Below are 26,328 nucleotides of genomic sequence, written 5' to 3' on the forward strand. Positions count from 1 at the left end.
TCGGTGTTGGGTTGAGATCTTCCCTGTTTTGCAACTCAACTTTCAGAACAAATATATTTAGGTACTATATTTATAAACATATTCTAAATTTATGGCCAGCAAGGAGGCGGGAAGGCTGCTTGGCCCCCTTTCCCCATTACTTATCTTTCTTCCTAATTCAAGGAGCTAAATATATAGTTTCATTTTTAATTACCTTTTGCTAAGTTATGGTGTTTTGACCCAGGTGATTCACCCACTATATGTCAAAGAGACAGACTACCTGACATTTTGTTAAATGCTTGGGATGTTGGATTGCCCGGTTATTTCAAACGTACAGAAGCAGGTTTCCTCCCACCCCACCCAGAATTATCCAGATCATCACGTCCGTTTTCTATTTGGGGAGTGGGGACCAGCTGTCCTCTCACCCTTAGTGGAGGCTGCGGGTCAGTCCTTTCCTGGACTTACCCAGGTCGCCGCAGCCCGTGCAGCGAGAGGACGACCCCCCCTCCTCCCGTTCCCCTGCTCCCCCCGACTCCACTCGCCGCCAGGGCTCTGCGGGTACTCGGGCTCTAGGACCGCGAGGGACGCGGGCGGGAGGCGGGGTCCGGCCGAGCGCGGGGTGGGGCCGCGCCGGAGTTTCCCTGCTCGCGCGCTCTGGGGCCGAAGAGTCGTGCGAGGCGGAGTGGGCGGGGCCGCGCGGCGGGTGGGCGGGGCGCGCCGCTGGGCCGCGCAGCTGCCGGGCAGGCCGGGCAGTAGGGCCTCGGCAGAGCCCGCTCCCCAGCGCGCAGGGCGGGGTGTACGGGCGGGCGGCTTCGCGGGCAGGCGCGGGCCCCGAGGCAGCGGCTGCGCCCTGCGCCGGGGAGGAGCCGGGGGCGGGCTGGCGAGCGGCAGGCGGGGACTGGGGCCCGAGGCGGGGAGTGCCGGAGCGCCGGCGGCGAGGACGGCAGCGGCGGCAGAGCAGGCTCGGTGCGTGGGTCCGCGGCGGCTCGGGGTCCGCCCGCGGGCTGCGGTGCGAGCGGGCGGCCCGGCTCCTCTCCTCCCCCGCCCGCGGCTGCTGTGATTGGGTGGAAGATGGCGTTGGGCGGATGGAAATCCTAATGACAGTCTCCAAATTCGCCTCCATCTGTACCATGGTAAGTGCGGCGGGAGGGCGGCGGGGGCGGCCCCGGGACCCCCGCGGGCGGGCGGTGTCGGCTCGGCCCTTGTCCCCGCCCCTCGCCCGGGCGGCCCGCGGGGCCTAGCGCGGGGGCCCGCGGCCCGGGCGGGGGCGGTTGGACGGCGGCGGGCGGGGAGCGCGGGGGCTCAGCTCTCCCCGGGAAGCGGGGAGGCACCCGGCGAGCCGGGGCGGCGCAAGGGTGGCCGGCGCGGGGGCGACCGTGCCGGACGCGGCGGGGCGCGGGCACCGATCGTCAGCTCCCCCGGGCTCAACTGTCCGAGTCTTCCCGCGGCGCCGGGGCGGAGCGGCGAGGCGCACCCCGAGCTGTGGGCGCGCGGACCGGCGCGCGGCCCCCGGCTGGGGTCGGAGGTGGAAGGACGCGGAGCAGCGCCTCTCCATTTCCGTCTGGCGGTGCGCGGAGCGGGGAGGTGGCCCTGAGCGGGGGTGGGGGGTCCGCCGGCAGGAAGGCAGGGTCTCATTCCTGCCGGGAGAGGACGGAAGTCAAGTGCAGATTTCCTCCGCGCGCCTCTAGCGAGGCCGAGGCCCCCACCCGGTGCTTAGGGGAAGGGGGTGTGTGTGAAGGTGGAAACTTTAAATAAGTGCTGTTAAAAAATTTCCCATTTTCTACTCTTCCTGAGCAACGAGCTCTCCGTTTTCCAACCATGTGTCCAGGTGGCAGTCTTGTCTTTACGAATCCACGCTAATCTTGAAAACAGCTTAAGCTTCCCCGTCGATTGTTTACTTTAATACATCAGACACATCTGTGTGTGGCTGGAAGTATTTCTGTGCAGGGACTGACTGTGAGGGTTGTTGTTGGCGTTCCGTTGGGGCATTTAAATAGACCTTAAGGGAAAAGTGCTAATGCCTGTTGCAAAGTCCCGAATTAATTACAGCAAAACGTGGGTGCGTTTAAATCTTGGTGTTTTCGTGATTGGCCAGAAGGGCCACAGTTTTCCACACGATGGGGCAAATTCGTTTCGTTAGCTCCTTATGAGCTTACATCTAGGGATCATAATTGTGAACCCTCGCAGAAAAAAAGTTATTCTTTGCAATGTGGGCCTAGTGATTATGTTATTAAAGATTTCTGAAATCTTTCCTTCTGCTCTGTCTTACTGGCTCTTTTTGTGCACCCGATTGCATAAGGAGATCCCCGAGCAATCTTCGATTTAAGGGTAGTACATTTTATATACCTTTTTTTAAGGAGTGGTGAATCAGATTGGAAGGATGCTTTAGAGGCAGATTCTATACTGCACGCTGAGGAACAGTACAAAAAATGGCTGAAGTCAGGTGGGATTAAAATCTACAGTATTAAATCATGTTGAAGAGTGAATCACTGAAGAATCCAAATGGATGTTTGTTCTTTCTCACAATTTACATTTTAGGAAATCATTGATATTAAAGGGACTTTATTAAAAACGATTCCCCAGGATCATTTGGATTAATTATTTTTAGATACGCCAGTTATTATCGTATTCTGTTTCAGAAGGAATGTGATAATTAATTCTTTGAGAGTGATAATCTTGCCAGATTGCTGAGCTATACAGATTGCCTGGTCATAGTTCGTTGTTAAAGTTTATTGCTTCGGGAGTGATGTGTTACTCTTTCCTCACCATTCATTCACTCAAGTATGTAAGGTACATACTTAGCCCTTGCTAAGGGAGAGAGACTGGCCTCAGCCGCTGGGGGGAAACAGTAGTGATCAGGGCAGTCTCTGCTTTCATGGTGTTTACAATCTAGTTGAGGGACGCAAACAGTATTCAGGTAAACATATTAATAAATATATATGTTCTAATTAGGTTAGGAAGATAGGGAGAGATTTGCCAAATCAAACGCTGAGTAAGGAATTCTGAGTAAGGGATTCTGAGCTGAAGAATGCAGGCTCCAAAGCTCTTTCTGGGGCTTTCACTCAAGTGCATTAATTGATTGCATGTGGTGTGTGTGTATTGTTGGTGAATATGGAAACATCAGTGCCTGGTCAAATAAGATTGTTCGAAAACTAGTGTTAGAATTGGGTGTGTCTCTAGTCATATTTGGGTAAATTCTGATGCACTCCCAAAATAATGCTGAATATCTCAAAGTAATCTGTAATCTTATTCTTTAAAGAAGACTGCAACTCAGAATTAGAAAATTGACAGTCAAGAAAAGTAAAAGTATTTTACCTTTATGGCTTTGTAGATGCTATTTTGGTAGACTTTGAACACTCCCTCTTTACTTCTTGTCTGGTGAGTTTTTCCTGGTCTCTCAAGCTGGTAGCCTTACTTGGATAATCCTACTCCTGTCCATCCCCACCCTCCTCTATCCCCCTCATAATTTCATGGAGTTTTTGTAATCTCAATAGCATTTATCATCCTTGCTGTGTTGTAAATTTTTCTCTCGTCTCCTCATTAGACTGGGAAGGCCTTAAGTGGAAGGACTGTTGTTTATTTCTGCAGTTTGGTGGATCACTAACTTCTGCAAACCAGAGAACAGTTTCCCCGAGTCCTTCATTTCTCCTACCAGAGTCTGGGGGGAAGGGAGTTTGTTTAGCATGGATGAGGTTGGGGCTATATGTGTGTGGAGTGGTAAAGAGGAGGCGTTGGATCTAAAGAGAATGATAGTACTACTCAGGGAGTCAACATCTGTGAAAATATTTATGATGAATTGGAATTTTATTTTAGAAATAGTAAAGTTTACCTGATTTTTTTCATTTGTCAACTTAAGGCATCTGGGCAAATTGGCAGTACCTTAATCGGATTAAGTAACTGTTAAAAACACATCTCTTCAGGTATGTCTTATTCTAGGTCACTCTTGTGCTAACATGTGAAAATCAGTTTTTCTTAAGTTAGTGTTATAGCCTGACCCAAATGAGTGATTCTTTTTAGATTGCAGTGAATAAATTTGCAAAGGTCCCTCTCGAAATGCCTCTTGTTATTTGTCCGTGAACTGATATATTTTCAGTATCACATGGTGTTTGTTTTGCCACTCAAGTGGCTTCAGATTTCACATAGTAGTTACCTAATATTAAATAGTGTACTTAATAATTATGAGGTGGTGGGAAAAGTGGCCTGGTACATATTAAGAGGAGCCAAGGTTTGGAAATTGAGGTGCAAGCTGTAGAGCAGTTTTGGGTGGCCTAGGACTCGAAAGTTATAATATGGGTCATGGACTGGTACACGAAGGCAGGTCCGTAATCATTGTTAGCACCAACTGGGACCATTATGTCTCTTCCTGTTCGGGTTGCAGAAGTCCTGGTTGGGAAGAGATTGCTGAGGAGGGGGATTGGGTAAAGGAGAAGTTGGTAAGGGTGGTAGGTCCTGGGGTGGCACTGGCCTGGCTGCTAGCCCACTCCCAGTCACAGCAGGGGGAGGTAGAGCCGTCGGAACGTGGTGAGGCCAAGGCCACAAGTCAGCTCTGCGTGGGTCTGACAGGTTTACTTCTTAAAAGCCTGTACCTAACACAGCACCCTACACACGGGAACCTTTAAACTACTTATTGAAGGAAAGTCACAGGTGGAGCAGGCTATTTGTCTTTTCTCATTGTTTTGCGTCTCAATGGGGTCACTCAGTAAGAGTTAAGATGTGTGCAAGGTCAGCGCAGTTTATCATCACTCCAGAGAGAAAGGAAAGGGAGGAAGAACCCTCAAAGCCTGTGCCCTGTTAATTGCCCCCCGGGGTGGCGATGGGTGTGTGTGCGCACGCGCTCAGGCTGCTCTCCTCTTATGCAGTCCGAATATTGTATTAAATAATAAAATGCTTTGTTCCTTCTCGGGAAATAGGGTGGGTGTATTTCTTTTATTAGTAAAATAACTAATTTTTATTAATATTTTATTAGTAAAATAGTACTTCTATGATAGGAACATTCAGAGTGAGTTGCCATTGTTTTACTAATTTTTGCTGTTTTTACCATAAATGTTAATTCTAGACAGGAAAATTTCAAAAAGAAGGGTTTTTCTAATCATGTAAATGGTTAAATACTGATAAGGAATGTTTGAGCATGTGTTTGAGGAGGCTTAGTGGAGAGAACATTTAGAACAAGTTATAAAAGTTTTATTTAAGCTTGCTAATCTGATTTTGGCTAAAGTACATTTTGGTTATTAAAAATTATACATTCTCATTATAGAAAATTTGGAAAATATTTTGTAAAAAGCATTTGAAAGCTCTTAAGCAAAAGGAAAGAACTGCTTTACCTCCCAGAGCATATTTTGTCTTTTAAAAAAAAACTTAATTGAGCTTATACCCTAGATAAAATTTTCCATTTCAGTTTTCCCCATGAATGGTTGTCTTGCTAGTTTTAAAATTTGTACAATTGCAGGATAAGCATGGAGAGTTTAATGTTTAAAATGATAATATGACAAGATAGTTAACACAGAAAGGTATAGTGATAGGCTACCAGGTTGTTGACAGGTTATTTATCGATCGTTAGAGGATAAAGTTATATAGTTAGGAGAAAAGGAATTTTGTAAAAGATGATGGGTTTAGTCTAATCTTAGGCACTTATTAGTTATCACAAAGGTAAGACCATTGGGATTTGAAACTTTTAATATGCTTAAAAAGTATAGTTTTAAACACCATATTCAGGTGTGTAGAATGTGTCTAAAGACTGGTTTTATTTTATATCATGTGGTTTTGCTTACCTTCAGCTTCTAGCTAATCTTTTTATAATAGATCTCAGAACAGGTTAATTATTTACCCTACCATGATCCATGTGGCCGGTTTTAGCCAGACTTGATCACAACATGTCTGTTGTCTTATTTGATTTCAGGCTTTTGACCAGGCCCCCGGAGATGGAAAACCTCCATTTTTGTTACTTGCAAGTTTCTTTCTTCCTGCCTTTGAGATAATTTTTATTCTAGTTCTTCTGAAATTTTTACTGTCTCAGGAAAGATTATTTAAGCACTTGTTCACTTAGTAGCATTAATTCCTTTCCAGAAACCTTCATTTTTCCAGATTTAGATGGTCTAATTTAGATAGTCTAACCTAAAATCTAATTTAGATTTTCTTTTAGTAACTTAATTCCAGAAACTTAATATTTAATATTTTATTATGTATCCTACGGCATGGTATATTAAAAAGAGCAGTTGAACCAGAAGATAAATTCTAGTTCACATTTTGACATTTAGATCTATATAGATGGGAAAATCTCTTAAAACTTTCTGAGTTCATTTTTCTCATCTGTGAGATAAAGGGATTAGATTGGACACTTTGATAAATATTTTTTGTATATTTGTTTCCTTCCAGATCTAAAACTGATACTTTGATCCCTTCAGGGTTTATAAATTATTATTGATATCATCAGTATTTTGGAAGCTCTAATCAGGTTTTATCTATTAATTTTTTTCTTCTGACTTTTTGACCACCTTCACCCCCTGCACCTCTGCAACCACCAATCTGTTCTCTGTATCTGTGAGTTTGGTGGGGTTTTTTGTTTGTTTGTTTTTAAGATTCCACATATGAGAGATCATCTGGTATTTGTCTTTCTCTGATTTACTTCACTTAGCATAATGCCCTCTAGGTCCATCCGTGGTGTTGCATATGGCAAGATTTCATTCTTTTTTTCTGGCTGAGTAATATTCCATGGTTGTGTATATACCATAATTTCTTTTATCCAGTCATCTATCAGTAGACACTTAGGTTGCTTCTATGTCTTGGCTATTGTAAATAATGCTGCAGTGAACACAAGGGTGCAGATATCTCTTCGAGTTAGTGTTTTCATTCTCTTCAGATAAATACCCAGAAGTGGGATTGCAGGATCATGGTTGTTCTATTTTTATTTTTTTTGAGGAACTTCCATACTATTTGCCATAGTGGTTGTACCAATTTACATTCTCACCAACAGTGCATAAAGGTTCCCTCTTCTTCATATCCTCACCAATACTTATTTCTTGTCTTTTTGATAATACATTCTAACAGGTACGAGGCCGTACCTCATTGTGGTTTTGATTTGCGTTTCTTTGAGGATTAATGATGAGTATCTTTTCATATACCTGTTGGCTATCTGTGTGTCTTTGGAAAAATGTTTATTCAGATCTTCTGCCCATTTAAAAAATCAGATTTTTCTTTTTTTTTTTTTACTATTGAGCTGTATGAGTGAGTTCTTTATATATCTTGGATATTAGTCCCTTACCAGATACGTGATTTGCAAATATTTCTCCCATTTAGTAGGTTGCGTCCAGTCATGTTTTAGATAATATAAGGAGCATGGAATTAGATATAGTTAAATATGAATTATGCCTAGTTCCCCAGTTTTGTTCATGGAAAATTGCAGTCCAAATTAATATCTATTTCTAACTTTAAAAGCATTTAGTGGAGGTTAGTGAAATTGCCATTTTATTCATTAACAGGCTATTCTATGTAACTATTTACTCATGTTTCAACATTTTTTCTTTTCCAGTACCATTAAAACGAATTTGAATTGGTGCCATTTCTTGAGAGTCTACATTTGTTTCCTTAGGTGTGAGTGTAACCTTGGACAAATTAATTGTGCCATGGTTTCCTTATCTGTAAAATGGGGATAAAATGATAGCTGGTTCATAGTAATCACTCTGTAATGGTGGTGGAGGTTCTTTAATACCCCTCTAAAGTGATTTGCTCCCTCAGTGTGGAAAGGACTCTTTGGCGCTACTGATTAATGTTAGCTCAACAAATATTAGTAAGCAAAACTGAAATTTGTTTTATGAAATGCAATTATTGCAGTTCATTTTCATCACAAGAAACAGCTCATTAGTAATATATGCCTCTGAAAGCACAGATTTATTTTGAAGTGGATTAGATTATGATACTGTAAACTAAGAATGAAGATGATCTTTCTCTGTTTTAAATAGTTTGTAGAAAGATTTTATTCTTTTTACCTGGGAATAAAAATGTCCTAATTTGTGACATTCTCGAACGTGTTTGAGAAGTTTAGATAAGTTGGGAATACTACTTTTAGAAGAAAAATCTTGCCTTATTTTTTATACTAGAAAAAAAGCAACCCAACTTTTTGTTTGTTCGAGCTGTGTGTATCAAAGTCAACTTCAGGCCTTATTTTCTTTTGTGTTTTCCTATTGTTCCTGCCTCTGTCCTTTCTTGGAATAACATCTCTTGTTGGCCTGCCATGCAGTTACCCAGTCTGCTTTCATATCTTGTCGAAAACCTGTTCTCTCCTTGTCTCATGGGCTGGAAGAGGATTAAATATCTGTAAAGTGCTTTAAGGTGTTGTAAGAAAAGGGTAAATGATAGATGTTATGAAGTTATGTATGGGTTGCTGGATTGAAAACTCGCAACCAGAGACAAAGTGTTGTTGAAAATACCTAAAACTAGAGTTTGAGCATTTAAAATCTTATGCTTAGAATTTGTGTTAGAAGGAGGTGAGGGACACAGTTTATAGACATAATTTGTTTTGGAAGAAAAACTATTAAGTCTTTGTTTTCACGAAAGTACTCAGTCAAGAATTTTGTGATAGTGTCAAGTACAAGATATTTAATAGGAAACCTAATTGAGTGAGGTGCTCTAGCTTTTCATAGTCCTCTGTGTTCACTGGCTTATGCTTTTCTGTTGCTTTTTTGTAAGAAAGACCATTAACTTTTTCTAAAAATTGTGTAGTGTCTGCAGTGTACAAGCTTGCCTAGACTCCCCATCTGTAGTAATCCACATGTCGAAGGCTGCATGCCAGTAAACATTTATTTCCAACTTAGAAGAAGAAGTGGATGTTTATTTCCATGATAGCTGACAGATGTTCTTATTGAAATGCTTCATAGGTGCAGGAATCATCCATGCATTTCCTACTTGTGAATACTGGTTTAAATCACAGTATCTTTTAACTGAGTTATTGACTGTTGCCTTTGATTTTATTTTGGTGTTTTAGTGACCTAATCAGTCTTCTGCCTGATAGTAAGTGTTTTTCATGGGAGGATGGGGAGGATTTTTTATAAGCCAGTAGTGACACGCTTTGTTTTTTTTGTTTTTGTTTTTTTGGTAGAGACTGCCTTTTCTTCAGTAAGTACTTTTAGGAAGTATTAATGGAGAATTACATTATATTAGGGTTTATGTGGGTACTGAGAATACAAAGATGACAATGATAGGCCCTGGTATTTACAGAGCTTCCCATTTAGTGTGTCCTGAATGGGTTCGAGTTGTGCTGAGAAAGTAATCCTGGTGGCCTCTGGGCAGCCAGGAGGCATGTGGATTGACCAGATCCCTTGACTAGTCTCATCCAGGTGAGAACATTTTTATCTGTATATTTTTGTGGGCTCCACAGTTACTACTGCTTATGTATGTCGTGATGAGAAAAAGGTTGAGAAAGAGGGTAGACATATAGAACAAATGAGTGCAAGGAGATGGTTTTTCTGTAAGTAATGATACATACATGAGAAAGAGAAAGTGGTTCTAAGAGAAAAGAGGAGATTTGAACTTTGTGAAATGAAGTCATATATTGTATAGACAAGAAGGGGTGGGATTCCAGATGGGAGCAAAGGTCATGAGATAATGTGCTACTTTTAAAATCTGTAGCTGGTTTGGCATGGAAGGAATCCTGGGAGAATTTAGGCTGGAGAGGAGGAAGGGACAGATCTGAAGAAGTACGAAGAGAGTTTACCAACCATTGACTTTCATTAAAATATCATTAAAATATGTATTTAACCTGAGAAAATGTAAGTTCAGAGGAAAGTTGTAGGGATAATGAAACAATGGAATTGATAAAAATATGTCAGTAATTTTATTACATTGATTGTTAAAAGTTACTTGTATTATTACTATTTTTTTAAAGATGACAGTAACAAGATGGGGTAGAAGGCTATTCAGTGGGTGGTTAAAACCTGATAAAGGTTTGATCCCCTGGAAAACCCCAGTATTAGAAATTTTAAAGTTATATAGGCATGTTAAAAATGAAGGATAGATAAATACACACCCACACAAGAAATGAATTTTCTTGCATCCAGACGAGCAGGAAATTAAACTATCACTCAAAGTCTGAGGGCAGGAAAATAGAAAAAGCAAGATGCAGAATTAAAAAAAAAAACAAAAAACAGAAAACCAAAATAAAGTGGAATAAGCCCTATTTCATTAATTACAATAAACTTAAATGGGTTAAATTTATCTGTATTACAGTAAAGGGACTATCAAATTGGATAAAAACCAAAATATTGCTAAATAAGAAACCTGCCTAAAACAAAAAGACAACATATATAACCATACAATCCTATTATCATTCCTAAGAAAACCAGTTATATAGATTGAGATATTTCAAAGTTATTTAGTCCTTTTTCTCTTAGCTTCATACTTTCTCGTAACTGTTGTCTTGGAGATCCATTTAGGGCTAGGAAAGCTCAAGTAATATTAACCCCGTTTTCACAGATTGGAGAAATAGGCTTCAGGTCATCCCCACACTCACTAGGGATGAGGTCTGAATTTCTTGACCCCCAAATCCATAATGGTATCTACAAGCCAATATGTTGAATCTTTCATGGTTGGAACAAAATTGTTTTTCCTTCCTTTTTAAAGAAGAATTTGGGAATTTTTGTCCCTAACTTCCAAGCTTTCTCTGTGTGTGTGTGTGCGCGCGCGCGCGCGCGCGAGCGCACGCGCGTGTCTAGCTTTGAGTCCCACTTCATTACCTATTGGTACTTGGATTTCAGCTATGAAATGGCATAGTCATTCCCATTAGATCGCATAAGGGGATGCATGTGAAATGAGATGATTCATATAGACATCCTTTGTGCTATAAAATAGAACCTAAAATCATTATATGACCATTATTAATAGGACTCCTTGTCCTCCTAAGGAGAGAATGGAAGGCACATTAAGGTGCCATAGTCCGGGAGTTACAACAGGGCTCACAAGTTCACTTTCACAAAGTGTAGTCGTGTCAAAATTTGAAAATGTTGTTAATTTCTTCAGTACTGGTCCACCTGGGTTTTTCAGGGGTCCTTGACAAGAGAACTTTTGTAATTCTTTCAAGTTAGGATCTTATAAAGAGCCCATCTCAGCACAAATAAACTAAGCAGTGAAGGGGCAAGGAGAGAGTAAAATAAAAGCCTTCTGTTCTTTGGAATGGTAAATATGTTTGTAATATGAGATTCTGTAGACAAAAACATTTATTCTGATTTGTATGTGATTATGTCAAGCATTATAACTGAAGAAGTTACTATCTTTTTTCCTAGAGTGTTGTTCCACAGTTTTGTTTTTGTTTTTGTTTTTGTTTAGTTTTTTGCTGATGTCGGACAGATTCCCTGGTATTTAATTTGCTTCATGAGGGTACTCATGCAGGATGATTACGGTGGTACCTTGGGGGTAGCAATTGGTACTTTGAAGTTTGCATGAGGGTGCTTGCTTCGGCAGCACATATACTAAAAATTGAAGTTTGCCTGAGGAAAATGTGTTTTGAAAGAGTAGGGAAGAAGGGTGTTCTTGTTTCTGCAAAACAGGATATAATATTTAGGTTTCCAACTTAGAGCTTTGAATGATGAAGCTTTGGTTCATCTAGGAACAGGTATGGAATAGAAATGGGGTGTTTCATCATTCATTATTTGATGGACTTAGGGTGATATTCTCAGACTGATGGTTGTCAGGGTTATTTCTTTAAAGGTGAACAAAAGTTGGAACAATTTTGAAATGTCAGAGGCTCAAAACTAGATATAATTGATTAAAAACAAAACCAGAAATACTGTGCTTTGATTCTCCTAGGCAAATTTATTATTCTTGTTGTTAGTATTTGCATATGTTTCTTTAAAAGACCGTTCACTCTTTTTTTTTTTTTTTTACTAGTTTCTTTAGTTTACTAGTTAGTTTTGTTTGTTTTACCACATTTTTTTTTTTTTTTTAATTTGAGGAGGTTTACATATCTCTCACAGGGAACCCAGTTCAGTGAAGACCTGACATGTTCCCATGCCCGGTAAAGCAGATGCCTGGACTTTGACTGTCAGTTTTACAAAGAGAAAGTTGAAGGAAGTAATCTTAACTTCTGATTCATTTTTTTCTCCCCCTGTGAAAATCAAGCCTTAGCCTAGTAACCCCACTTGCGAATTGGCAATATTGTCATCTTGTTTGAAGATGCGCTAGATTGCCCTTTTAAACTAACAAGTAAAATCTGTCACTTGTTTGTTCTGTCTGTAATTTTATTGTTTTTGTTCCTTAAAGACTACATGGCCGCCTTTGCTGAGGTCACTGGTTCTCCCAGCACTCCGTGGTCCTGCTGTGCCAGCCTACTTGTTTTAATTCTCTCCTGTCTCTCCCTTCCTTCTGGAGCTAGACCATTTCAGCCCTGACAGCCTGGCTTTGTTGTGATGTTCTTGCCATTTTCTGTTAGTGACGACTTAGATCATCTTAGCAGACTTTGGAAAGTTGAATATGACTTCAGTAATTTTCAGCTTTCCCAGAGAGCTTAGATATAGATTTCTTGGTGAGAATTTTTTGCATCCATGTTCATCAGAAATATTGGTCTGTAATTCTCCCTTTTGGTGGGGTATTTGTCTGGTTTTGGGATCAAGGTAATACTGGTCTCATAGAATGAGTTTGGAAATTTTCCTTCCGTTTTTATTTTTTTGAAACAGTTTCCGAAGAATAGGTATTAATTCTTCTTTAAATGTTTGGTAGAATTCCCCTGGGAAACCCTCTGGTCCTGGACTTTGTTAGGAGATTTTTGATGACTGCTTCAATTTCTTTGCTGATTATGGGTCTGTTCAGGTTTTCTATTTCTTCCTGTTTCAGTTTCGGTAGTTTGTTTCTAGGAATGCATCCATTTTTTCCAGAGTGCCTAATTTGTTGACATATAGTTCATAATATGTTCTTATAATTGTTTGTATTTCTTTGGTGTTGGTTGTGATCTTTCTTCTTTGATTCGTGATTTTGTATATTTGGGTCCTTTCTCTTTTTGATAAGTCGGCTAGGGGTTTATCAATCTTACTAATTCTTTCAAAGAACCAGCTCCTAGTTTTGTTGGTCTGCTTTACTGTTCTTTTGATATCTGCTTCATTGATTTCTGTTCTAATCTTTATTATTTTTCTGCTGGATTTAGGCTTTATTTGCTGTTCTTTTTCTGTCTGCTCTAGGTGTAAGGTTAGGTTGTGTATTTGAGATTTTCTTGTTTCTTGAGAAAGGCTTGTATTGCTGTATACTAGATTTAGATTTCTAACATTTATTGAGTGGCTACTTTCTGGTGATGTTGCTAGGTAAACTCACAATTTGAGATCTTATAAATAAAGGTGAAAAAACAGTTTGGACTTAGGTAAATTTATAGATGATAAATCTAGAATGAATTATTCAAGAAAGGATATTTGGGTATGTTTTTGGTTGACATCAAAGTTAACAAGGCTCTCTTTAAATGTTACTTGGTACTGTAACAGGGAGAAGGCTGGACTGAATAGGTGTGGCACAGTTGAGAAGTGAAATGTAATGATGGAACTTTTGTAAAACCTCCAGAATTATACGCCTGGTAGACATGGAGTGGTTGGTAAATGTTGCCTTATTTTCCTTCTGTCATTTTTACAAACGAAATATATTTAATACTGACTCTGAAATATGACGATGAGGTCAGTTTTAGAAATGGAGTTGTAAATATGCCTTTGTAGATTAGTAACTAATGAATTCTTTTGAATTGTCAAAATAAGGAATTTAAAAGGGAAGTAAATCACTCAGGTTTAACAGTGTGTGTTGTTAAAGAACATGACATCTGATTACCTTGGAAACAATAGTTTCTTTTAATTCTGCATTTCTAATAAGTTAAAAAAATTAAACCATTTAGTATTTTAAAAAGTACGAAGCTGTGTGAAGTAAAAAAAAAATTCATCTTCTGCAAAGAGGAGAAGCAGTCTTTCCCAAGAGTTAACTGCTTGTGAGAGTCTGTGTGTTTGTGTACTTAGACGTTTCTTATGCACGTACAAACATGATGTGTGTGTGTCACCTTTCCACCCCCAACAAAATCTGCAGATTTATTTGCATCTTGCTCTTTTTACTTCATGTATAATGGCTATTTTTCTTTGTCATTTGGTTGCTTCCTTCTAGGTCAAAACTGCTCATTTTATTCTCCGTTATTTTCAGTGTCCCTCATATTAGACCTTATACAGTACTATTGCACATTTTCATTTTCTTAAACCCCAATTGTATCAGTTTCTTAGAGCTGCCCAAACAAAACTCCAAAAGCTCTGTGGCTTAAAAATCACAAAAGTGTATTGTCTCCCAGTTCTGGAGGCCAGAAGTCCAAAATCAAGGAGTCAGCAGAGTTGGTTCCTTTGGAGGGCAGTCAAGAGAGTCCTCTCTGCCTTTCTCGAAGCTTCTGGTGTTTGCTGGCAGTCTTTGGCGTGTAGACGCATCCCGCCTTCATCTTTTCTTTATTTTTTTTAAGATTTTATTTATTTATTTGAAAGAGAGAGAGCACAAGCAGAGGGAGAGGGAGAAGCAGGTTCCCGTGGAGCAGGGAGCCTGATGTGGGGCTTGATCCCGGGACCCTGGGATCATGACCTGCACCGAAGGCAGATGCTTAACCGACTGAGCCACCCAGGCGTCCCCCCTACTGTCTTCATCTTTACTTGGCGTTTTCCATGTTTCTATCTCTCCCATCGCTGTCCCTCTGCACATGTCTATCTCCGTGTCCACGTTTCCCCTTTACATAAAGACACCAGGCATTGGATTAGGGCCCACTCTAGTGACCTCTAACTTGATGACTTTCTAAAGACCCTGTATCCAAATAAGGTTGCTTTCTGAGGTCCTGGGGGTTAGGACTTCAGATGCCTTTATTGGGGGGTCCCATTCATCCCATAACAGCAGTGGAGCAGTCCGGCCCATTTCTGCAGTCAGAATCTGTGAATGGTCATGAAGTCAGGCTATGTCCCAGACACTCGGGATGCAAAGCTCTTTACCTCTTTACCAGTCTTTGTTCTCAAAGGACTTGAAGTCTAGTTGGGAAGACCAGACTCACCATGGCAAGGTAAGCAGTGATACAGACTTCAGATTTGTTGCTTAAATGGAAGACAAGCTGGCCTTTAGTTCGAACAAAGCCTGGACCAGCTGGAGGCTTTTGGGAATGTTGGAGAGGGGAGCTTGCTGGGATTCGAAAGGTAACAGGAAGGACAATGAGGGTGGGGAAGGGGCTTTGGAGAGGAGGCAAGAATGTATGAATGAATGAAAAACAGCTAACAAATAAGGGTTTAGTGATTAAAATGACATAAGTAGTTTAATGCTTCAGTAATTTTGTCCTCAGATTTGTTAAGTGGATTCTGTTGTATTGGTTTAGGCAAAAACCTCCTGTGAAGGTTGTCTGGTAGTTTAAAAAAAGCCATGTGTATGTGGTTAATAATCACACGTGTAGCCTACAGGACTCATTTTTGCTACAGTGAGTTAATGCAGTGGGTAAAGGAAAGTGGGAGACATCATAAATAGGACACTCACTCCTTTCCTCGCCAAAGTAGTGACAGAGAAAGACAAGTCTAAAAACCTTTGGTCCTTTTCAGCTATGGCACTATTCCTCTTTTTTTTTTTTAGCTTATTATATGTAAAACTTAACAAGCAAAAAAGGGATCAGAGGAAGTGGTTTCATAAAAAATTTATCTTAAAAAGTCAACAAAACCAGGTTACTGTGGGTCAGTCATTAGTAAAAATAACTTATGCAGAATATATTTTCATGGCAGATACTTGCTATGAAGAAGCCTCACCAAGATCATTTTCATTTTAGACCACTGTATTACTTTATTTTTTCTGAACAGCAACTGTAAAATCTGTGAAATGGGCCAGTAGGTAGTAGTGTTCTGTTTCACAAATGAGAAAATGGACGAATAGCTTACTTCAGACTACGGTTATATGATCAGTAATTCGGGATTAGGAATCTGCCTGGGATCTCTCCAGATTCCATCTAGTGCTTTTGCCACTGGACTGTACTGCTAGTAATGTAAATGTGGAATTCCCCCGTCCCCCAGTACAACCACAGTATCATTTACTGCCCCCCCATTTCACAATTTCTTAATACCTCAATCCAGTTATTATTGAAATTGCCTGATTATCTGAAATGGTTTTACATAGCTGGGTCTGTACATTGCATTTGGATGTTCTGTCTCTTAAGTATGGATCTCTTACTCCTTTTATAAATAACAGCTTATCTATTGAAGAAATTCGATTGTCCCATAGCTTTTCTCATATTCTGCATTTTGCTGACTATATTCTTTTAGTGGTATCCCTCCATCCTGTGTATTTCTGGAAACTGGTAGATCTGGATGCTTGATCCAGAATCCTTGTTTTTTGTTGTTGTTTTGGTTGTTTTTTTTCTCTCCCCCCCCCAGCAAGGGTGGAATGAGTGAGTAGGTGGGTGGTGGTGAGAAGAATATATCATAACTGATGTGTACTTGTGGTTCCATCACATCGGGGGGTACACGTGTCTTCTCTTTTTGTGCCAGTGAAGTTGACGGTGGGTTCAGGTGTTGTCAGCATCATTCCTATTATGCAGCTCCCCAGCAGCTTTTCACCTAATGATTTTAGCAACTGTTGGTAATAATGGCCTAGGTCCAGCATTTCATTAGAGGTTAAGAATAGAGTTTTAAATGCTTTTATCGGTTTTCGTATTTGAAGAAAGTATTATAGAAAACATTTAGAGAGAATGTAGATTTATTCTTCATATCATGTTTAAAGCTACGTAGATGTAAATTTCTTACATATGCTGAATATTTTCATAATTGCACTCTCAAAGTAATAGGCTAAGTTTTAAAATAAAGTTTAACTTTTTTCATACCTAAATATGATTTTGTGATATTACAAGTGGATAAGTACCTGGGATCCTAATAAAATTCTTGCATCTGAACTATAATAAGACTTGACTGTGATTGTACACTCGTGCTAGACAAAGTAGTTTTTCTTTTCTTTTCCCCTTTTTAGTATGTACTTGTTATAATAACTCTTGTTATTAAAGCAACTTCAAATTTTTAATCATATGATTGAGAATACTAGATAAACTAACCAGATACAGTCACTTTTAGGCTATTAGAGTGCATTGATTTCTGTTTGTAATGTTTAAAATGGACCAGAAATTTGTGTGTACGTAACAGATTACCACCAATTTAGTGGCTGAAAACAACATAAACTTCTTATCGTTCTGGAGGTCAGAAGTTTGAAATGGGTCTCACTGGGCTAAAATGAAGATGTCAGTAGAGCTCTGGTCCCTCTGGAGGCTCTAGGGGTGAGACTCTTTCCTTGCCTTTTCCTGCTTCTGGAGGCCACTCTCGTTCCTGGGCTGCTGGCTCCTCCGTTTTACAAAGCCAGAGAGGGTGGGTCAGTCTTTTTCACATCACATCATCCTGACCCTGACTCTCCTGCCAACCTCTTGCACTAACAAGGACCTTGTGATTGCATTGGGCCCATTTGTGAAATGCACGATAATTTCCCGTCTCAAAGTGAGTTGATTAGTAACCTTAATTTCTCCCCCCCATTGTGTAACCTAACATATTCTCAGGTCCTGAGGATTAATGATATGGACATTTGTCGTTTGGGAGGGCGGTAGTGCTATTATTTTTCTGTGAGCACAGTGTGTATGCATCTTTAACTTCAAAAAATAAAGCCAGCATTATATTTAATGTGGGAAATTCATTCCTGATATGCTTGTAATGAAGTTTGGGCTGTGGTGAAGTATTAGAAGGGAGTTTGAGTGGATTAGTAAACATAGGCCTTTTGCACTAAGTGGGTGTTAAGAGGTCATTAGCTGTTGCAACGGTAGGAGTGGAAATGTGAATTTTTACTTCAAGAACTGTTGGCACATCACCAATCTTAGCAGGAGAAATGTAAAGATACAACAGGGCATTTAAAGTGCTCCATTCAGTGGGTTTTGTATATTGTCAGAGTTGTACAACTCGGACCAGCGTTGGTTTACAACATTTCTGTCACCTCTACTATAGAGTGAATACAAGTTGTGTCTCCCCAGAATTCATCTGTTGAAAATGGTGGGTATTTAGGAGGGCACTTGTGATGATGAGCACTGGGCGTTGTATGTAAGTGATGAGTCATTGAATTCTCCTCCTGAAGCCAATATTACACTGTATGTTAACTAAGTATAATTTAAATAAAAATTTGGAAAAAAAAAATGGTGGCGGTGATATATTCGAAGGTGGGGCCTTTGGGAGGTGATTAATTCATGAGGGTGGAGCCCTCACAAATGGGCTTACTGTCCTTAGAAAAGACACCCCAGAGTCCACTGCCCCTCTGCTATGTGAGCAGTGTGCCATTTGGAAGAGGGCTCTCACCAGAACTCAGCTGTGCTGCCATCATCTGGGACTTCAGCCTCAGAACTGTGAGAAGTAAGGACGCGCTGTTTAAGCCCACCCAGTCTGTGGTGACTGGTTACAGCAGCCCGAGCAGACTAAGGCAGCTACCTTAAATTTTATAAATTTTTTCCCCTACTCGTGTCTTTTTTTTCCTCTCCTGTATTCCCCCTTTACTGCTTTCTTTTGCATAGAGTGAATGTTTTCTAATGTAGCATATTTTCATTATTGATGTTTTACTCTGTTTGCATATATATATATTTTTAATGGTTGCTCTAGATTTTACCATATGCATTTTAAATGATCTGAATCATTTTCAAATTTATTCTGACTTAATTCCAGTGAAATAGAGGAATTACTCCTGTGTGGGCCTATTTTCTTTCTCCCCTTTTCGTGGCATTATTTTTGTACGGATTTCATCTGTTAATGTTATAAACTCATCAATACATGATTATAATTAATACTTTACCATTTCTGTTTCCTAAGCCCATTGCCCATTATTGATACATATATGTATATTACAGTATATTACATTTATATATATTATAGTCCCAACACTACTTTATGTACATATTATCTTATGTAATTGCTTTTTAAGTCAGTTAAGAGAGGAAAGGAGGAAAACAATGTGTTTATAGTGGTATTTGTAGTGAAACAGTTACCATTACAGTCCTCTTTTTTTTTTTTTTTGGTTCATGCGCGCTTGAATTCCTATCTGAGGTCACTTGCTTTCAGCCTGAACAACCTCCTTTAGTAGTTCTTGTTAAGTGTGGTTGCTGGAAAAAATTGTCAAGTTTTCTTCTTTCTTTCTTTTTCTTTTCTTTCTTTCTTTTTTTTTTTTTGGTTTAAGAAAGTCTATTTCACAGTTGGTTTGAAAGCTTTGCCAGATTTAGTATTCTTGGTTGATAGTTTTTTTTCTTTGAGCACTTTGAATATGTTACCCCACTGCCTTCTTGCCATTGTTTCTGCTGAGAAGTCAGCTGTCAATCCTATTGGCGGTCCAGCGTAAGTGACAACTCCTTTTTCTGTTGCTGCTTTCAAGATTTTCTCCTTGTCTTTGACTCTCAGTGTCTCTGGGTCTCTCTGTGTTTATGACCTATATATTCTTAAATTCTGATTTATGTTAAATGCCTCTGCCTTTCAGTTGAAAGTATTGCTTTTTTTATTTTGACATTTCAGTTATACTATATCAACTTTGTAACTCAGAATGATTAGATTAATTCAGAATTGTTTTGTCTCAGCTGAGAATCTGTTATTGTTAAATATTGTAGACATTCTCACAGAAGGCTTTTATAAGAAAATTCGATGCAAACTAAAACAGAATGATAATATGAATTCTTTTCATGAGTTGTATGTTGTTGTGCCTATAGGTTAGTTTCACTGTATTCTGCAAATAAATTTGTTCCATGCTAGCTCTTTTAAAAAGGCAGTGGATGTGAGGGTGTCTAGATGCATAGAATTTATAAGATGGGGTATTAGTTGCATAGGTCTTTATAACAAGTACCAGAGACAGTGCTTAGAACAAGGAAAATGTATTGTCTTATAGCTTTGAGGGCCAGAAGTTGGATCAGGGTGTCAGCAGGGTTATGCCCCCTCTGAAGGTACTAGAGAAGCATCTGTTACAGGTTTCTCTCCTAGCTTCTGACAACTTCAGATGTTCCTTAGTTTATAGAAGGCTCTCTTCTCAGTCTCTCTTCAGATTGTTTTCCCTCTGCGTGTGTCTGTGTCTACTTTTCTCCTTTTTGGAAGGACATCAGTGATATTGGATTAGGGCTTACCTTAATGGCCTCATTTTAACTTCATTACTTCTGCAAAGACCCTATTTCTAAATTAGATCACAGCCTGTGCTACTGGGAGGTCAGACTTTAATGACTTTTGGGGGAACACAGTTCTGCCCATAACAGATGGGTTAAAGGGGTGTTGCCATCTGAAGTCCTTTCAGAAACAAGGTAGGGACTTAAGGAACTGTACTTTTTGAAGGGGAGTAGCAATTACTTTGTTTAGGTCTCTTTTAAACTAACTAGTTTAAGTACCTCTAACTTCACTTACAAGCCAGCATTGGAGCTCTACAGCTCTGATTTCACATTAATCTCATAATGGCTGACATCTTCTGGAAGTGGTTAACCAACTGCTTGATTCCCCCCCCCCTTTTTGTAACTGCTCAACCCCCTACTTTCCACCCCCTGAACCTTTCACAGCTATGCAATATTTTCATTAATTACATGGATACTTAATAAGAAATTTTATTGTTTTATTGATAATAAAAAGAATATATGTGATGAACAGGAATGTGTAAAGAAGAAACTAAAAGTACTTATAGCCCATTAATTAATTACTAGTAATTGATAACGTGTTTTTGTATGTTCTCCTGGTCTTTTCCATACATAGCAAATATGATTTTTAAAACAAATTTGTGTGATTACATAGCCTTTTAACTGGGCTGTGGGTAATTGGATTAATTATTAATGCTAGTGCTCTTAAATTAGGCATTTTTAAATTTATTGCTATCTTCTCCTCTTCTGTTACCTTTTGGAGCCCAAGATAGACTTACTTTTATTGTTTCTCATCTTCCCTACTGCCAACAGAAATGTGGTTTTTATAGAGTTTTGGAGTTAAAAGGGACCTTAGGACAGCTAGCCCTTTATGGCGACAGGTACTGCACGGGAGCTAAATCTGGGATCATGATATTCACTGTGATGAGCAGATTCTAAATGAACTCCTTCAACATAGTAATTTAGATGGAAGCTATGTGGGAGCTAGTTTACATTATTATTAATTTGCCCTTCCTTCTGAAAAGCTACCAAACCGGAATAACAAACACTGGGGAGAAAATGGTTATGCAGGAAGTCTTCAGCTAACAGATTGGTTTCCAAAGATTCTTTTTTGATGTCAGTTGATTGGAGCTCATTATTCATTTTCTCAGAAACAGTGTGTCAATTCAGTTCCTTAGCCAAACAGACAGGGTGTGTTTTAGCACCGATTACTACCATAGTTCACAACGTTATGGCATAGAGTTCATTCACAGGGGCCGCTGTTGCCACATGGAGAAAAAAGTGTGGCTCAGAATTTCATGTCTTTTGCTGCCTGTCATTCTTCAAGAAGGAAACTCATGGGATATAGTTGGATAGTTGGATAGTTATCTGAGGAGAACCTGACAGTTGGGGAGGCAGGGAAGTAGGTGGAAGGAGTGGGATCTCTGCATTTGACCCAGACTTGTGTTCAGGTTTCCCCTCTCCCATTTTAGTTACAGCCCTGGGCACGTGACCTTAAACTCTTTGAGTTCATCTAGAAAAATGGGCAAAAATAAAACGTGTAACCGTTAGTTACCTTACTTCAAGCTTGACATTATTCTAAGACCTCTACACATATTAACTCATTTAATCCGCACAACAACTCTGAGGTTGGTACTATTGTTGTCTTTTATGGATAAAAAAACTGAGGCACAAAATAGCTTAAGGAATTTCCCCAGTGTCCTACAGTAATTAAGCTGGTGGAGCTGGGAATCCTGTCCTTGAAGTCTGGATCCAGAGTCTTTGTAATGACCATACTTAACTGCTTGTCCCAAAACACTGCTTTCAGGGTTGTTGGGAGGAGTAAATAAGATCGCGTGTGTCAGGCGGCCAGTTCAGTGAGTGTTCGTTCCCTTCAACTCTTTAGGTGTGTGCTAGGAACCCTGCATTTTCCTGGCGGCCTCTGCTTATAATCACAAATTATGAATTCCCTGTATTAGCAAAAGCAAGTTGTAATAATGTAGTACCTCTCTTGACTTGTGTACACATTACCTTCTTATGGCAGGTGAAAATCCCCAGTCACAGTTGAGGGCAGTTTCAGGGTGAGTGGAAAGGGGAAGGGAAAACACTGGGGAAAGTCTGATCAGCACAGTGGCAGTGTGACTTAATGTCGGGGCTAATCAGTGACTGGGAACCCTGGACACAGCAGAGCACCTCTCCCCGCTGGGGACTGAGAGCCTTTTCTTTGTAGTCTTAAATTAAATTTATCTCTTCCTTATATAGGCTCTAAAGAAAAAATTAACCTTTAGATAAAAAATTATAGACCTTTTTGATGAAGGGATTGAATTCTAAGGAATGATTAAGTAGGCAGACCCTGATGGATCATCTAAAAATAATGACATACTTCTACCTGACAGCTCCCATTTTCTCACCCAAGAAAAATAATGGCCATTTTCCAATGTTGTCTAATATTTAGACCATATTCTAGTCACCCCAGTTGTTTTAAAAATGTCTTCTGTGGTCTTTTGTGGGTTTTTCTGAACAACAGTCGAATCAAGGTTCACGCTCTGCCTTTGTCTCTGTAGTCTTTTTAAATCTAGAATAGTCCCTTAAGTTCTTTTTTTTTCTCAATGACCCTGACTTTTCCAACAGACAGGACAAATTGTCTCATTTAATGACCCTGTCTGAATTTGTCTGAACATTTCTTTGTGGTATCTCTTAATTTGTTCTTCTTTTTTTTTTTTTTTTTTTTTTTTTAAAGATTTTTATTTATTCATTTGAGACACAGAGATACAGAGGGAGAGAGCATGAGCAGGGAGAGAGGCAGAGGGAGAAGGAGAAGCAGGCTCCCCGCTGAGCCAGGAGCCCGATGTGGGGCTCGATCCCAGGACCCTGGGATCATGACCTGAGCCGAAGGCAGATGCTTAACCATCTGAGCCACCCAGGCGCCCTCTTAATTTGTTCTTCTATCTCTTGTATTTTTTATCAAGTTGAAATTAGGCCACAAGGCTTGATTAGACTGAGGTTAAACATTCTTCAACAAGGATACTTCGTGAGTAATGTTACGCACCTCATATTGCAGCATCTAATGTGGAACATGATGGTAGTTGTGTCTGTAAGTGTGATGTTGAATTTGATACTATGATTAAAGTAGAGACCATCAGCTCTCTTCATTGTAGGTGAAATATTTCACTTTGCAGTTACCAAGTAATCTGAGGTATTTGGCACTTTGCTGATATCCTATTCCCCTATGCACCCACTGATGATGAGGGCAGTTTCAAACATTTCTTTGGGTTTTGCAAAATGGTATTTTTCTGTCATTCCTTCCATGCTTATTAGCAGGCATTCCTCTGTAAAGAATTTTCTTTCGTTATCTGGAGTTGAAGTATACCTCTTCCTATAAAGGCAGAATAAATGTTTAAGTCTTCAATGATCAGTTTTTAGAATAAGGAATCAGTATGTCATTCCCCACCAGTGGTATGAATGAGTTTTCCAGTTTCTCGTTCTTTTCCTGGCTTTTGAGTATCATGATGGATTTTTGAATGTTTTATAGTCAGTTACAGTTGGCTTAATATTTATAATTATTCTTTCTGATGCTTAAATTATTCTGGATTTTGCCAGTGAGAGCCCCTCACTGGCTGCTGCATGACTTGTTGATATATAGAAGTTGCAAGAGTGGTACAGGGAATTCCCAAATAGCCTTTCCTCAGATTCACTGATTGTTTACATTTTGCTAAATTTGCTTGGCACGCATAAACACATGATTTTATCTGAACCATTTAAGGATAAATTGGAGAATTGTGTCACTTTACTCTTAAGTTCTTCAGCATGCATTTCCCAAGAGCAAGGATGTTCTTTCATAAACACAGTATAATTTAGAAAATTAATACTGTTAGCTAATCTGTAGTGCATTTTTAAATCTAGCCAGTTGTCCCAGTAACATTCAATATCAAATTAAAGATTATCATAGTGTATTTACTTAGCTTTTTTTTTTTTTTAAGTGTCCTTTAATAACTGTTCCTCAGGGAGCCTGGGTGGCTCAGTCGTTAAGAGCGTCTGCCTTCGGCTCAGGTCATGATCCCAGTGTCCTGGGATCGAGTCCTGCATCGGGCTCCCTGCTCGGCGGGGAGCCTGCTTCTCTCTCTCCCACTCCCCCTGCTTGTGTTCCCTCTCTCGCTGTCTCTCTCTCTCTGTCAAATAAATAAATAAAATCTTTAAAAAAAATTAACTGTTCCTCAGCCTTTTTTTTGTCTTTGTTGCCCTTGACACTTCTGTGGAGTATCAGCCCAATAGTTTGTATACTGTTCCTTACTTTGGGTTTGGTGATAATTCTTTATGATTATATTTTTAACAGGAATACCACAGAAGTGATGTGTCCTATTCAGGAGGCCTATGATCTTGATTTTGTTCGAATATTGGTGATGGTAGCTTTGATCATTTGGTTGTGGTTTCCCTTTCATCATCAAATTACTGTATTTACTTTGTAATTAATTTGGGGGGAGATACTTTTGATACAAAATATATATACTGCTTCTTATCACATTTCACTGACTAGTTTTAGGACTGTCATTTTTTCTGTCGGTATGATTTGGTATTCTCCTGCCACAAAGAGGCTCCCTTCCTTCTATGTATTTATTCATGTGTTTATTTAAGCAGTCTGGGCTTTTATTTTGTTCAATACATTATGATCTACTGTTACTAATTTTGATGTGTAAATTGCCCCCGACCTGGCCAGTGGACATTAAGCTGGCTCTTCTTTCCCTTTGTCATATTTTTATCATTCTTTGAACACTTATTAAACTTCCTGGCATAAAGTATTCTAGGTTCATCTCGTACTTTCCTTTCCCTGGCCCTGCAAACAGTTTTTTCTGTAAAGTGTCTTGGTTCCTTTTAGTGGAGAATGGTATTTAGAAACCAAGACGTGGATTCTAGGTGTGCTCATTGCTATGGTGTGTCATGGTTTTGAGGTTCTTTTCTTTTAGTGGACCTATAGCAAGGAAAATTTTTTCAAATTAGTTCACATATTTTCAAATCAAATTTAACATTAGAGTGCTTTTTTTCTTTGAATTTTAATTTCTGCAATTTTAATTGGAATAGCTACAGAAGACTTTAGAGAAATTCATTAGTAATCTAGTTTTTCAGTATGTTGTTTTGGCTATATAGTCACTGTCAGTGGGTGGAAATAATTGTGAAGCCTGCTGATCTCATTAGAACGGATGGATGTTTTGCAATTAAAAAATTTTTAAATTTCATGTTATGAACTTTTAAAATGAAACCTATTATATCTAGATATTGTTCTTTTTATACATGAAGAAAAAGTAGCATTGATCAAATTTCCAGTCTTTGAAGGATTCAAAGTGCTAACTTCAATTTTGTTATTTATAAAATTAGGATAATATCTAAAAGGGTTGTTATGAAGATAAAATAGATAATGTATATAAAGGACCTAGGATAGTCTTTGGCCTTTCATAGATACTTAATAAATGGTATCTATTATTATTATTATACTGTTTTTGTCTTGAATATTGCCTATAGGGACATAGTAAGCACTATAAATTACTCTAAAAACTACTCATTTGATTAAATTCCTTGTTGATGTAGATCTAAGATTTTGTATTCTAAAACTTTTGACTTTCTGTGTTTTCATAACTATACCGATTTGTTTAACATACAAGCCTAAGCCTCAGTGAATTTTCAGACTACATATACCCCGGTAACCAACACCAATATTAAGAAACATTATCAGCACTTCTGAAGTCACCTTCATGTTCTCTTCCAGTGACTACCTACCATTCTCTTTCTCCAGGGACAGTGCATGACTTTTTCTCTCTTATACGCTACCCAAAACATAAAGAATATATTAAAGAAACTATTTTTGAGATTAGAATTGTATTGGATGAGAAACTTTATATTTTCTTTTCAAAATTAAAAAAAATTTTTTTTTTAGATTTTATTTGAGAGAGAGAGCACGTGAGAGAGAGAGAGAGAGAGAGAATGAGTGGGGGGGCAAGGGGCAGAGGGAGAGGGAGAGGCAGGCTCCCTGCAGGGAGCCTGATGTGGGGCTTAATCCCAGAACCCCGGGATTATGACCTGAGCCAAAGTCAGACGCTTAGCCAACTGAGCCATGCAGGCGCGCCTCTTTTCAAATTTTTATTTAAATTCTAGTTAATATACAGTGCAATATTGGTTTTAGGAGTAGAATTCAGTGGTTCGTCACTTACATAGAATACCCAGTGCTCATCATAACAAGTGTCCTCCTTAATACCCATCACCCATCT

General features: G+C 39.4%; 1 protein-coding gene across 1 annotated transcript in view; it reads left to right on the forward strand.

Annotated features, from left to right (window-relative positions):
* The first annotated feature begins 906 nt into the window (after window positions 1-906).
* The window catches only part of USP12 (ubiquitin specific peptidase 12), a 93,806-nt gene continuing 68,384 nt past the window's right edge, over window positions 907-26,328 (forward strand). Inside the window, exon 1 of the mRNA XM_032403300.1 lies at window positions 907-1,112. Within this exon, the coding sequence (XP_032259191.1) occupies window positions 1,065-1,112 (48 nt within the window). The 5' untranslated portion in view covers window positions 907-1,064. The remainder of the gene's footprint in view (window positions 1,113-26,328) is intronic.

The sequence above is a fragment of the Phoca vitulina genome, unplaced genomic scaffold, assembly GCF_004348235.1.
Source record: "Phoca vitulina isolate PV1807 unplaced genomic scaffold, GSC_HSeal_1.0 scaffold5, whole genome shotgun sequence".
NCBI classification, from domain to species: Eukaryota; Metazoa; Chordata; class Mammalia; order Carnivora; family Phocidae; genus Phoca; species Phoca vitulina.